We start from the raw sequence: 13,886 nt of genomic DNA, 5'->3' as shown, positions 1-13,886 counted from the left end.
TAGAGCTCTGTTGACATCGGCCATAGTGGACTCTGTTTGTTTTTCCTATTATATAAGGAATTACAAGTTGGAATCAGAGGTAACTGGCACCCTAATTCTGATTTATTCTAGTGGCAGTGTTTTGGAGTCACTTAACCCTGTCATCCTGGTTGGCCGTCCCTTCTCCCAGCTCTGACGGTGAGCAGCTGATACCCTGCTATGTGATGGAGAGTCAGAGGTGGACATCAGGGCCCACCTCGAAAAGTTGACAGTCTGTGGTGGGCTGAAGCCAGTAGAAAGCTGCTGTAGAAAGGCAGAGGAGTGGCCCCTATCCCAGGCTTGGGGCTCTCAGGGAAGGCTTCCTGGGAGTGAGATGGGAGGGTGGGTCCGTATGCTCTTGGACCAGGATGAGTAGCCCAGAGAAGGCAAGAGGGCTCCCACGCAAACTTGTCCTATTTAATTTTATTTTTTTTTCCTGCTTAGAAAAGCAAAATACGTTTGTTATGAACAAAACAAAACAAAACAAAACAAAACAAAACGCTGTAGCAAAGAAAGCGAAAGGCTCCAGTAATCCTCCCTGCTCCTCCTCACCGCACTGATCCTGTGAGATACCCCGAGCGTTGGAACCTTGAGAGCTTAGGCAGGCATTCACCCTCCTTCCAGCAGGGGGCGGAACGTAAAACGCCTTGTGGCCGACGCCCTCTCTCTTCCACACGTCACTGGCGCCACCGTCCGCGCTACATACTGCGCCTGCGCAAAGGCTGTGGCCTTTTTCCCACCCCCACTAGCTCCGCTGGGCCTGCAGGTCTCTGTCGAGCCGCGGACTCGGGTCTCTGTTCCGCAGGATGGTGAGTGGATGCCTCGGTCTCGGGGCTCTAGATGCACGGAGGTTCACTTTTCTAGCCCGTACGCCAGCCTAGGGCCCGTCTCGCGCGTCGCAGGGGCCGGATGGCGTTAGATTGCTAGCTCTGACTTGATGGAGGTGCAGTTCCCAGCGTGGCCTTAAATGGCTGCCGCCCGGTGCGCGAACTTGGGGGGGGAGGGGTTGGCGAAGAAGGGTAGCGTGAGCTTGGACGGCGGATTGGGGAGAAGGGTGAGTTTAGTAGACAGCCTGAGTGGGGATACTGCCGTCTAGTGTGAGGGGGCGCTGGCCGGGCGTGAGAGGTCGCAAGCAGTCGGCCTCAGCCTAGCTGGGGAATGCCAGAATGGAGAGGGGCTACAGGTCCTCGGGTCCCACTCGATCTCCGAGTACCGAGTACTTCGTGGGTTTTCCAGAAGAATGTCGGAGCCGGCGAGTCTTAGATTTAGAAAGCTTGTGCCTGTGGGCCGAGCAAGTGGTTTTTAAGCCAAAATTGTCAGTGGAGCTTGGAGGCCGAGGGGTCCCTGGGCCCCGGAAGCTCCTTTAACATGCAATACATGCCTCCTGCCTCTTTCTCTTGGGTCTGTCGCCGGATGAGTTTAATTATTGGGGTAGGGCCCCAAGGGTGGGATGAAATGTTGCTTTAGCTGATGGGGAACAGTGCTGTTCCCCATCAGCACTGTGGGGGAATTACTGCTGAATGTGCTCTTGCCCAGTTAAGCTTTGTGGCAGGTAATTTAGGCTTTTGAAAAGCGTAACGTGGGAAGCGAGAGAGGTATGTAGTTGTTATTTGAGGCTACGTTTTTGAAGTGGGACATAGCGTGTTCCGAACAGACTGACGTTTGGCACCACTGACTGCTGTCTAGAGCAGTGCTTCGCAAAAGTTTGGCACAATTACCGGTGCTGGTCCTCGAAGAAACAAGTATGGAAATTCAGAGCGTTTAAAACCTTTTGAAAGCAATGTAACAATAATTTTATACCTGTTAACTGTAATAAATTGGGGCCTGCATTTTGTATGTTTCTTTTATTCCATATTTCTCTAAGGATTCATTTTTATTGTTTTATGAAACTACCAGTCTGTGACGTGGAAAGTAGAGGAAAAAGATTCTTGACCCTAGTTGATTGTGAAACCTGGGATTCTACAAGTGACAGTCGTCTGTTTTTACTCTTGAAGTTCAAGTGTTACTTTGTTACATGGTTAATTCATGTCAAAAGTATCATAGGCTAAGACATCAAAGTTTTAATAACATTCTTTTTTCTTTAAGGGGTTTGTTAAAGTTGTTAAGAATAAGGCCTACTTTAAGAGATACCAAGTGAAATTTAGAAGACGACGAGGTACTGTCACCTTTTTGTGTTTACAATATTAATCTGCTTTGCAGATGCAGTGGAGTATCCTTTCTACAATTATTTTTTTCTTTCAGAGGGTAAAACTGATTATTATGCTCGGAAACGCTTGGTGATACAAGATAAAAATAAATACAACACACCCAAATACAGGATGATAGTTCGTGTAACAAACAGAGATATCATTTGTCAGGTAAGTTGTATTCTAGACATTCCCCTTTTTTTATTGCTAGAGAAATTGTGCTTGGGAAGCAAAGCACATGGTGTGTGTGTTAGAAGGGCTGTCTAGCACCTCCAAAAGCATCCAGTGAATAATTTTTCCTTTTAGTAGGTCTAGAATTGGAACCTGGGAAATTGGTACTTTAAAAAATGCTCTTGGTTGGGCGCGGAAGCTCATGCCTGTAATCCCAGCACTTTGGGAAGATTGCTTGAGCCCAGGAGTTTGAGACCAGCCTGGGCAATATAGTGAGAGTTTGTCTTCACAAAAAATGTAAGAAAATTAGCTGGGCATGGTGGGGCGCACCTGTAGTCCCAGCTACTCAGTGGGAGGATTGTTTGAGCCCCGAGGTTGAGGCTGCAGTGAAGTGAGATCACACCACTGCCCTCCAACCTAGATGACAGAGCAAGAGACTGAAACCTGTTTTATGTGTGTGTGGGGTGGGGAGATTAGAAGCAAGAAGTTCTTGCCCATCCCAATTCCAGTAGAATAGGGTTTGTCCTGATTTTTCCTATATGGCCTTATATGCCACTTAACCACTGAAAAGGTAGTTGTGAGTTAAACAGGGCTTTAAGATTGTTCTGCTTATTCTTTGAAATAGGTTTTAATAAAATGTACAAAGGTGGCTCCCACATGAAAGACCTTTAGGAAGTGTCAGTTTTGCTCTTGTACTAAGAGCATTTTCACTGGACTCTGAAAGCTAGAATCCTGGGCTTTTACAACTAGGAGAAATTCTGAGAGTTAAGATTTATTGATATTGTGTAGCAGGTAGGCACACCTGTTTCCTGGGCAAATAGTTTGTTGATTGTGAAGGCATTGTCTTCCTCCGTACCCAAGTTCAGATAACTAAACGTTAGGTTCCTGAGACTTTGCTGAATTTAGTTATGTTTAGTTCAAAGGATGATTGAAATATTTGGGTATTCCTCTTTGACTTTTTAAGTACCTCTAATTTACTGGCAACCCAGCTAAGAGTCTTCAGCATTTTAAGTGATGCACATCTATGTCCATCAATGTTTTTTTATTCCCTTGAAAAATAATTAAGATGTAATAAGACAGTGAAAGCAACAGATTACTAACCTAGTTTCTCTCTTACTATAGATTGCTTATGCCCGTATAGAGGGGGATATGATAGTCTGCGCAGCATATGCACACGAACTGCCAAAATATGGTGTGAAGGTTGGCCTGACAAATTATGCTGCAGCATATTGTACTGGCCTGCTGCTGGCCCGCAGGGTATGTACAAGATGACTTTAATTGATGTAGTTTGTGGCTGATTGCTTGGAGAGTTTTCTGCAAGAGGTTTGTACATGGATAAGATAGCTTCAGTTGTGCTTCAGGAGAGTGCCTGCTTCCAGTTTTCTGCTTTGTTAATGGATCTATTTAGGTCAGCTCTTTCCAATAAAATTTTCTGCAATGACACAAATCTGTAATTTGCTGTCCAGTGGTTTTGCCACTAGTGACCTGCAGCTGTTGAGTTCCAGCAGTATGTAAACTTGAATTTGAAAATCCACTTGTAGCTAGTGACTACTTAATTGGACAATGAAGACCCTTGCTACTTAGGTATACATTCTGAATGTTGGAAAACATTAAAAATGCAGACTCGTGGGAACTCCCCTCTAGACCTTCTGGAATCTGTATTTTGATAGTATGTACCAAGTGATTTATGTGCACATTAAAACTGGAGAATCTTGGCTAGGCGCGGTGGCTCACACTTACAATCCCAGCACTTTGGGAAGCTGAGGAGGGTGGATCACTTGAGGTCAGGAGTTTGAGACTAGCCTGGCCGGCATGGTGAAGCCCTGTTTCTACTAAAAAAGTAGGAAAAAAAAAAGCCAGGCATGATGGTGTGTGTCTGTAGTCCCAACTACTTGGGAGGCTGAGGCAGGAGAATCACTTGAACCCAGAAGGCAGAGGTTGCAGTGAGCTCAGATCACGCCATTGCACTCCAGCCTGGGCAACAAGAGCGAAACTCCGTCTCAAAAAAAAAAAAAAAAAATGAGAATCTTAGTGTTTTGGAGAGTGGTCATTGATGGGAAGATTCATTTTTGTTTTAAACGTTTTTCCATCTGGTTGGCAGTGTTTCCTGTATATGCTCTATTTTGCTGGTAGATGAAGATGGGATTTTGCATTGTTTTTATTATCTGAGTTTTTTTATCTTGTTTTGCAATGGAATTGTTAAGCATGTGCATCAAGGTTGATGACACAACCCACTCATCATTGGTTATAAAACATGTTTGAATGGAGGGGACATTGTAAGTGTAAGAATCAAGTTTATGCATTCTCATTGATTGCTGCATAAGTCAAGTGTGGACATGTAGCAAAGATGCAGAAGGCATAAAATTGTTTCAAGTGAAATTGAATGTTTTAAGTTTTTTTTTTTAATAGCATTTAAAAATTCATGACCAAGTGGATCTGGTGAAAGGGGTGGGTGTGGAAGGAAATTTTCTTTTCCAGATGTCAGTGGTCCTTATGGTTATGACATAAGCTATTTTAATTTTAGAGCAGTTTGAATAATTCAAACCAGCATTTACATTGGTTTCTTGAATAGCTTCTCAATAGGTTTGGCATGGACAAGATCTATGAAGGCCAAGTGGAGGTGACTGGTGATGAATACAATGTGGAAAGCATTGATGGTCAGCCAGGTGCCTTCACCTGCTATTTGGATGCAGGCCTTGCCAGGACTACCACTGGCAATAAAGTTTTTGGTGCCCTGAAGGGAGCTGTGGATGGAGGCTTGTCTATCCCTCACAGGTAAGGATACTATTTAAGACCTTGGTGCCTGGACTCTGGTACTTCCCTGTTTTTAACTAGTTGGACTATGGAGATAACTGAATTAAAGTAGCTATCATTGAATGCCTGCTGTATGCCTAGGTACCGTGCAGGAGGAACCTAGTAGGGCAGGAAGGAATTATAGCCCATTTTATAAATTAAGAGTCTGAGGCCCAGAGTTATTTGTCCCAAGTTTTTCGGGCCAGTTAGTGAAAGAGATGTGATTGAAACCACTACCTTTTGCATATGACTTTATTCTTATTAGAAATGAGCAACTCCATCCTCTTTCCCCATGCACTTTCTTTTTTTCAATCAGAGTAAAAATGATGTACTGAATTATGCAAAAAGGTGGATCTCAGAATTTTATAAGGAGTTTTAGGAAAAAGCTTATGAAAGATTTCTAAAATTGCAACTAGGAATAAGATTGTAGGCCATTTTGGGAAGTTAAGTAGGTTAATTTGTAGTTCCATTGGTTTAATGATATTTTTTGTTGTTGAGTCTGTGCATCTTGATTTATTAACTTCTTAGGAATATTTTAGCATTTGGTGATTTAACCAAGAAATAGTAATTTTTGGTAAGCCTAAAATACAACCCAACTGAAATTTTGCTTTTATGATGTGGAGGTGGGTGGGGGGAGTTAGTTGCAAGTACACCAAGAGCATTCTCACTTGACAATTTCATTAACTGTGATCTTGGACAAATCACTTATTCCCATGTACCCACTGAAAATTAAAGGATTTAGAGTATAAGCTTTGAAACTCCTTCCTGTGCTGATGTGCTGGATAACTAATTTTGTAGTGGTAGAAAGCCTTGGTAATGGCTTTTAAAGGTGTTTGTAGTATGAATTTCTTTTCTGTCCTGGAATTCTGAGATGAGCTGCTGAATGATGATATCCCACTAACTGAGCAGTCAGTAGTTGGTCCTTTGGTTGCATATGATGCGATAATTGTTTCAAGACGGGACTGATGGCAGCTACTAAAGTAAATTCTTACTAGTAAACTAAGTTGAGTCTATACTAAAATATGAATAACTTTATTTTAGTACCAAACGATTCCCTGGTTATGATTCTGAAAGCAAGGAATTTAATGCAGAAGTACACCGGAAGCACATCATGGGCCAGAATGTTGCAGATTACATGCGCTACTTAATGGAAGAAGATGAAGATGCTTACAAGAAACAGTTCTCTCAATACATAAAGAACAGCGTAACTCCAGACATGGTAAAACATTTACCTAAAAATGCCTATATTGGTTAATTTATAGAAATAGGTTTATTACTTGCTTTGGGGGCAGGTAACATTCTTATATAGGTGTGTTTCAGGTTAGTACTGAGCTAGACTAGTCAACATTCTTTTAGTAATCTTTTAGGTGCTCAAGTGTGGGAGACTTCAAGCATCTGAAGATTTGGCTACCTTTTATGCTTTGGCTGTTCTGTATTTGTAGATGTCATTTCTGTAATCATAGTTGTAATCTGCTTTGTTTGATAGGAGGTGCTAGATAATAAGCTTCACTTATTTTGATACCATCTGGGAGGAAAGCTCTTCATAGCATATGTGTGGTGTATTCTGGACTTCCCAGTTATCTCAGACATGTACACAGGAAAAGAGATTTGATCACTGGGTCTGCATGATGTTGTAGAAATGAGGGGAGCCATGTTTGCAAGAATGAGTCCCAAAATGCTGGGCTTACAGATGAGAGCCGTTCCTGACCCAGGTTCTTTTTTGTTAGTGTGTAGTAGCTTCTATTTTGGCATAGCTATTGGTTAGGAAAATTTTTAAAAACAGTAGTTGGGAAATGATCACTTTCTGTTATTTCTATGCTTTGGACATAGTGTAAAGGCTGAATAAACAAATAGCTTGAGTTTCTGAGTTAGGAAAAGGAATAGTTTTTTTATCAGTAATGTAGGTGCACGTTAATTTTTACTGCGTTATATTTCTTTGTTACTTACGACTTCATCCTGGTAAAGAGGTCATTTACTTTTGGATTATGATTCTACTAGTCTTGCAAAATCTACTTCCTAACCTATATCTTTATGTAGTCATGTCATACTTGCTCAGAACTTTTCAGACTCCCAGTTTGTGCTTTCAGATGTTTACTTCCTAATGCTTTCCTGTATACATGCCTTCCTTCAGCTAGACTACTTTTTGGCTAATGTATTTTTCTAGCTGGCTCATTAATTTTATCTACAGTGGCCTCTATCCTCCTGTGTGCCTGCTGAAATCCTATGCAGACATCTGATGTGTCTCCAACAGGAGGTGGTCTTTACCTGAATTCAGGCATTATCTACATGTCTACTTGTCTGACGTCTTGGAAGGAACTGGGTTGCTTAGATTTGTTGAATGACTATATATGAAGTCATCAAATGGATTTGTTATTTGTTAGTGAACAGCTATAATAGAGTGCTAAAAGAGGTAGGGAAATTAATTTTCAAAATGGGTATAGGTCGTTGAGGTTTCAAATGCAGTGAGCATTTTTGCATTATTTTCCTTTAATAATCTTTATGCAAATGCGTGTAGTAATCACATCTCCACATTGAATGAATAATTTTAGAGACCTGGATTACTGTGACATAATCTGTAGTGGGCTATAATTATTAGATATTCAGAGAGTTGCAGCATTTTTTTTTTTTTTCAGTGAGTTTTAGAACAAAATTGCCCTGGCCGGGCATGGTGGCTCACGCCTGTAATCCCCGCACTTGGGAGGCCTTGGTGGGCAGATCACCTGAGGTCAGGAGTTCGAGACCAGCCTGGCCAATACGGTGAAATGCTGTCTCTGCTAAAGATACAAAAATTAGCTGGGCATGGTGGCTCACTCCTGTAATCCCAGTGACTCGGGAAGCTGAGGCAGAAGAATTGCTTGAATCCTGGGAGGTGGAGGTTGCACTGAGCTGGGATTCCGCTACTGCACTCCAGCCTGGGCAACAGAGTGAGACTTCATGTCAAAAAAACAAAAAATTGCCCAATAAAATATCTGATCGGTTGGCTTTTCAGGAAAACTTCTGACGTCTTTCTGGTCTAGAGGCCTTATATTACCACTAGATACTAGGGATGGATTGGTGGTAGTGAAAGAAGAGAGGTCCTTGGTACATAATGCTGGGAATTACTTTTAAAGGCCTGTGAGATAAAGATGGAAAACAAAAGTCTAGGGATTGTGGGATGACAGATGAATTTGCTTGTTGGCCTGTGTCCAGTCCCTGGTCTCAGTTAAGCTATGTCAGTGTTGTGACTCTTGGTCCCATACATTCATCATCTTGGCACTTGTTCTTGAATGAAAGAATCTAGGCCAGACAGTATTTAAAATGAGAAGCGCAATATTTGTTTCTGCAGACAAAAATTTGATTTAGAGTGACTCAAGAAGTGTGGCTGAATTTCTCAGAAGTACAGGCAGATTTTTCTTTTTGTTTTCTTACTTTTTTTTGAGGCAGGATCTTGTTCTATTTCCCGGGCTGGGGTGCAATGGCACAATTATAGCTCATTGCAACTTCAGACTTCTGGGCTCAAGCAATTCTCCCACCTCAGCCTCTCGAGGTAGCTGGGGTTATAGGTGTGCACCACCATGCCCTGCTAATTTTTTTTTAATTTTTGGTAGAGATGAGGTCTCATTCTGTCACCTAGGCTGGGGTCCAGTGAGCTGTGATTGTGCCACTGCAGCCTTGACCTCCTGGACTCAAGTGTAGTCCCGTAGCTGGGACTACAGGTGCATGCCACCATTAATAATTGCCACCTGGCTAATTCGTTTTTTTGTGGAGACAGGTCTCACTATGTTGCCTTAGCTGGTCTCAAACTCCTGGGCTAAAGTGATCCTCCCACTTCAGACTCCCAAAGTGCTTGAGATTACAGGCATGAACCACCACACCTGGCCTGATTTTTTTCTTGAGTAAGATGGCGTTCTATAAATAGTGATAATTCACATTGCATAAGGCGAAAATTGGGAATTTGTTAGGAAAAGGTGAGTTACATTTAGAAGTTAAAGTGTTTACCAACATTGATTTAGTTTAGTTCCTTTTGAGAATCTGGCTTAGAAGGACAAAATAAGTTATGGTTACATTAATATAGTAGGGCATATGAAATGAAACCAAGTACTGTTTGCTTTCCTTTGTTTCAGATGGAGGAGATGTATAAGAAAGCTCATGCTGCTATACGAGAGAATCCAGTCTATGAAAAGAAGCCCAAGAAAGAAGTTAAAAAGAAGAGGTATGTCGTCTTTTTTTTGTCTTTTCAAGAAAACAGGTTGGGAATGGTTCCCACGTGGGGCAGACTGTTGGTGTAATTGTGCAAACTCGATCACTAGCTCTGCATGATGTGGCAGAAGCGAAGGGAACCAGGTTTGCAAAAGTAACTGTGGTGATGGAAATGTGTTAGCCTCAGACACTACTGAGGTGGCTCTTTCTATCCTAGTACAGTCTGAGTACTGGTTATTGCATTTTTTTATTGGCTGACAAGTTGCTTTTTGTTGATCTTTCATGTTTTGATCTTTAAATGGAATAGAAAGTAATACTTAATGAACATGTAAGCATAAAGTGATGTGATGGCCCACAAATACAATGTGTAGTAATTAAATCAAAGTATTTAACATATTCACCTCAAATACTTAACACTTTGTGGTGACAACATTTGAAATTTATTCTCTTAATTGTGAAATGTACGATATTCTGTATTCATCATGCTGTGTAATAGAACTAAAAAAAAACCATATTCCTCCTGTTGGAGATTTTATACTTGACTATTATCTGCCCATTCTTTGCACCCACCAGCCTCTGTAACCACCATTCTACTCTCTGCTTCTGTGAGTTCCATTGTTTTAGATTCTATATGAATATGAAGTATTTGTCTTTTTGTGCCTGGCTTATTTCACTGAGCACAATATTCTCCACTTCCATTCATGTTGCAAATGACAGAATTTCCATCATTTTTAAAGACTGGGTAATAATCCATTACGTATATGTATACCACATTTCCTTTATCCATTTATCTGTTGCTATTAATATATAGTGCTGCAATGAACATGGGAGTGCCACTCTCTTGGACAAACATTTCAAAACATTTGGGAAAATACCTAGAAGTGGGATTACTGAATCTAACATGTCTTCTATTTGACTTTTGGCCCTATGGTAGTAGGACATCACAGAAGTTGGGGTTTGGGAAAGTTAGCTTAAGATCATACATAAGTAAATGTATTGGATTATGTAACCTCCTTCTGATTGCAAAGTCTTATATATTCTCTATCAAAATTAAATTTTATTAACATTTTATCAAAATTAAAATTTTAAATTAAATATTCTCTATTCTGTTCAGTTATAGTTTAAAAAATATATATTCCTATCTTTTATAGGTGGAACCGTCCCAAAATGTCCCTTGCTCAGAAGAAGGATCGGGTAGCTCAAAAGAAGGCAAGCTTCCTCAGAGCTCAGGAGCGGGCTGCTGAGAGCTAAACCCAACAATTTTCTATGATTTTTTCAGATATAGACAATAAACTTATGAACAGCAACTATTTCTGTGTTAAGCTCTTATTCTTATGAACCTTATAGGAAATACCCTGAAATATTTTGTAAAAGCAAAGGAGTTGACAGGTTTTTTTCTCCAAGAAAACAAGTGTAACTTTTTAAGAAAAAGTTGTTATTTCTTGGGCTTCTATTTCACCTGACAGGAGTCATTATCCCTTATGTTGTATGATGAACAGCTCTCCCTAAAAATCTGGCAAGCAACAGACCAGCCATCACTGGGAAATATTTCTTCCATCCATTTATTATAACCAGATGATTAATGGGAAAAGTACCTTAAACAAAACTGGTGCTAATCCATGGCGTTGAAGGAGAGTTTTGAGAGAAAGCTGTCCAGTGAAGGTCACATAGATTTTTAACACATCCACTTTAAGTAGGTGAAACCTTTGAGCAGAAAATACTGGATCTTTTCTCCAAAAGGTGTTTAATTTTATGGAGATGTTGAAAGGTACATGCCAAATCTGAGTATACATGTGAAAATAATATGAAAGAGGAGCAAATACTAAACCTTGTATATCAAGTTTACATGGGGAAAAAAACATGAGATTAATACATTTACATGCCTCTTTAAGAAATAGCCCTTTGGCCCACAGGATATACTGTTTGAAAATGGAAAGTTATTACTGAAAAGTCTGCTATAATTTATTTTAGTCTTGCACTTACAGTCCCACTTTCACATAGTTCAAAATCAGGATATGTGGATCTTGATTGGGCCTTAAGATGTCAGTTTTGAAGGGCTCAGTCAGCTGCGTGATACTAAGATGGGCCCTTTGAATCTTTAGGAAAGTTCATCCATTTTTAGTCAATAAAATTGGTGTACTGTCAAGTATAAGATTTCTTGAAGTAAGCCACTTGAACCATTGTGAAGCTACACATAACAGCTGATGTCTGAATGAGGTTAAAAATGGGTGTATAAGTCTTTAATACAGTAAACCATGCTATTAACCCAACATCTGTTTATAAAGAAGCAAGTTTAACCTGCTTTGCAGTCTTAGTTTCTGTTAATGTGCAAACTTTACCATGCTAAGACATTAGTAAATTTATAAATTTTCTTGTTGAACAGCAGCTTCAATGCAAACAATGCTTCCAGCATTGGTATTTTGGCTAAGGTAAATCTACAAATCACTCACTGTTGATGTTTATGGAATGAAGCTTTTCACAGCATTGGTTTTTAAAGTCAGTCAAAATAGTTACACAATGAATATACTTCGGAGATGTAACAGGGCTTCTAAAAGGGCAGGAATGACATCTTGGGGACCTGTTGATCCTACACCTGCCATTACTTCAGTAATCACATACTGATGGCTTCTCAGGCCTGGGGGGAAGGAGTTTTGTGTAACTGGCAGGAATCTGAAGCCATCTTTTTTTAATGCTCAAAATTGTTCTTTAAAAGTGGCAAGTTTCTTAAAATGGTAATTATGTCCAAATGAACTAAGAGTCATTAGTGTAGGAAATTTTCTTCCACAATAATGTTTTTAGGTTATTTAGTATCAAAGAATGTTCCATTTCCATTTGATTTGCTGTGACTTTGAGAGCAATACAAGAATAAAGCTGCTTTTCTAATTCTTCACGAATTTCACTTGGAGCACCACGCAGTAGGTAGTCTTTGAGTAACTGACAAGCTTTTGCCAAGTTTGGTTGTATCACTTCTGAAGTACACTTCATTGTACTCTGATCACAGCTAGTTCTACAATCTGTGCCATAGACACAGTCCAAATCAGACTCACAGTGACGATCCTTAATAAGTTCTTTCAGGTTTGTCTCTGGCACAATTTTTCTCATATCCACCATTTTCAAGTCATACTTATCATTATATCCTAGGTTTTTCGCACTAGTATCGCACATGAGGAAATTTCCGTAGGGGCCATGGAAAACATCTTCCACAAATTCTAGAAGTCCTATGGCTATTTTTGCCTTTCTTGGCCATGATGGTGTGAACAGCTGATCCATGCTTCTTCTGAACCCAGATGGAATAAAAAGTTCAATGACCCAAGGAAGGCTTATTCCATAAAGAGAGGTATATTCAACACTTTCCATCACATAGAGGTCACCACAGAATCCCATTAATTTGGGGGTATGTTCTTTATCTTGAAGTATCACCATGAGAAGAAATTCATTCAGTTGAAGAAGTGCCCATGCTGACTTTGCTTCTCCCAAGGAAACCTGGCCATCTTTGTCTCCATCAGCCACCGTCAGGATGAGATTAACCAGTTCAGAGAGGTTTCCTTGGTCACCCAATTTTGCCTGTCAAGAATTTGGCTAGTTACACGGAAGGAATGAAAAATACCTCCCATGCAACATACTAAGTTTCTTTATGGGCATTATTAACCATGCTAGAAATAATCTTGGTACTGAATCCCCATACAGGAACTTAATGTATTATATCTCCAAATATTTATGATGCTTCCTAAGTGAACTAGAACCATGCTTTATGTAACTGCAGTAAAACCCACTTTAAAATACTTGTCTGTTTATTAGGAAATGGCCACTAACTCCCCTGTCCCCTTCAGGCCCTTTAGATAATTAACCAACAAAGTAATTATTCCTCATTCATACATTAAAACTGTAATGTACTTACATCAAAGTTACAATAAGGGTCAACTAAAAATTATTATTTTTTTTTAGAGATGGGGATCTCACTATGTTGCCCAGGCTGGTCTCAAACTCCTGGGCTCAGGTGATCCTCCTACCTCGGCCTCCCAAAGTGCTCGGATTATAGGCATGAGCCACCATGCCTGGCCTAATTATTTTATCCTATTTTGTATGTATCACATTAATAATTATTTTGTTCAAATAGTAGTTAATGAAGATTAAAAAGTATTTCCGTTAGTCTGAAATACATGTAAAATGGCCAAATAAAAAATTTGAGTGAAAATAAAACAGCAATGAAAATAAAACTTTTTTCTAAAACTTTCTTTTATTTCTATTTAATCTATATATTAGTATTTCTTTTTTTTTTTTTTTGAGACGGAGTCTCGGTCTTTCGCCCAGGCTGGAGTGCAGTGGCGCGATCTCAGCTCACTGCAAGCTCCACCTCCCAGGTTCACGCCATTCTCCTGCCTCACCCTCCCGAGTAGCTGGGACTACAGGCGCCCACCACCACGCCCAGCTAATTTTTTTGTATTTTTAGTAGAGACAGGGTTTCACCATGTTAGCCGGATGGTCTTGATCTCCTGACCTCGTGATCCACCTGTCTCGGCCTCCCAAAGTGCTGGGATT

General features: G+C 40.3%; 2 protein-coding genes and 2 non-coding genes across 5 annotated transcripts in view; 3 read left to right on the top strand and 1 right to left on the bottom strand.

The window, feature by feature from the left end:
* The first annotated feature begins 691 nt into the window (after nt 1-691).
* RPL5 (ribosomal protein L5) lies at nt 692-10,654 on the top strand. Of its 2 annotated transcripts, none has more exons than XM_054531045.1 (8): nt 692-827; nt 2,104-2,173; nt 2,260-2,375; nt 3,498-3,632; nt 4,948-5,150; nt 6,210-6,388; nt 9,276-9,360; nt 10,499-10,654. In XM_054531045.1, exons 1-8 carry the CDS (start codon nt 825-827, stop codon nt 10,596-10,598), a joined length of 891 nt encoding a protein of 296 aa, XP_054387020.1. In that variant the 5' UTR covers nt 692-824; the 3' UTR covers nt 10,599-10,654. The 2 variants fall into 2 exon arrangements, with proteins under 2 accessions (XP_054387020.1, XP_002810645.1); XM_002810599.5 differs by having other exon boundaries at nt 693-827; nt 6,210-6,387; nt 9,272-9,360.
* Nucleotides 6,047-6,141, top strand: LOC112131299 (small nucleolar RNA SNORD21). Its single transcript, XR_002913395.1, has one exon. It is a non-coding gene; the product is annotated as a small nucleolar RNA SNORD21 (small nucleolar RNA).
* Nucleotides 9,439-9,571, top strand: LOC112131317 (small nucleolar RNA SNORA66). Its single transcript, XR_002913413.1, has one exon. It is a non-coding gene; the product is annotated as a small nucleolar RNA SNORA66 (small nucleolar RNA).
* Nucleotides 10,655-10,895: 241 nt separating the features above from the next.
* DIPK1A (divergent protein kinase domain 1A) overlaps nt 10,896-13,886 on the bottom strand; it is a gene marked incomplete at its 5' end in the record, with an annotated part of 121,198 nt that continues 118,207 nt past the window's right edge. Inside the window, 1 exon segment of the mRNA NM_001133151.1 lies at nt 10,896-12,911. Within this exon segment, the coding sequence (NP_001126623.1) occupies nt 12,099-12,911 (813 nt within the window). The 3' untranslated portion in view covers nt 10,896-12,098.

Source organism: Pongo abelii, chromosome 1, assembly GCF_028885655.2.
Source record: "Pongo abelii isolate AG06213 chromosome 1, NHGRI_mPonAbe1-v2.0_pri, whole genome shotgun sequence".
NCBI lineage: Eukaryota > Metazoa > Chordata > Mammalia > Primates > Hominidae > Pongo > Pongo abelii.
This window is presented reverse-complemented; position numbering and strand designations above follow the sequence as displayed.

Bases quoted from the DNA above. Each gene is read 5' to 3' on its own strand.
- RPL5 (XM_002810599.5), top strand. The intron at 2,174-2,259 runs GTACTGTCACCT...TTTTTCTTTCAG, and splicing joins GAAATTTAGAAGACGACGAG to AGGGTAAAACTGATTATTAT. The intron at 3,633-4,947 runs GTATGTACAAGA...TTTCTTGAATAG, and splicing joins GCCTGCTGCTGGCCCGCAGG to CTTCTCAATAGGTTTGGCAT.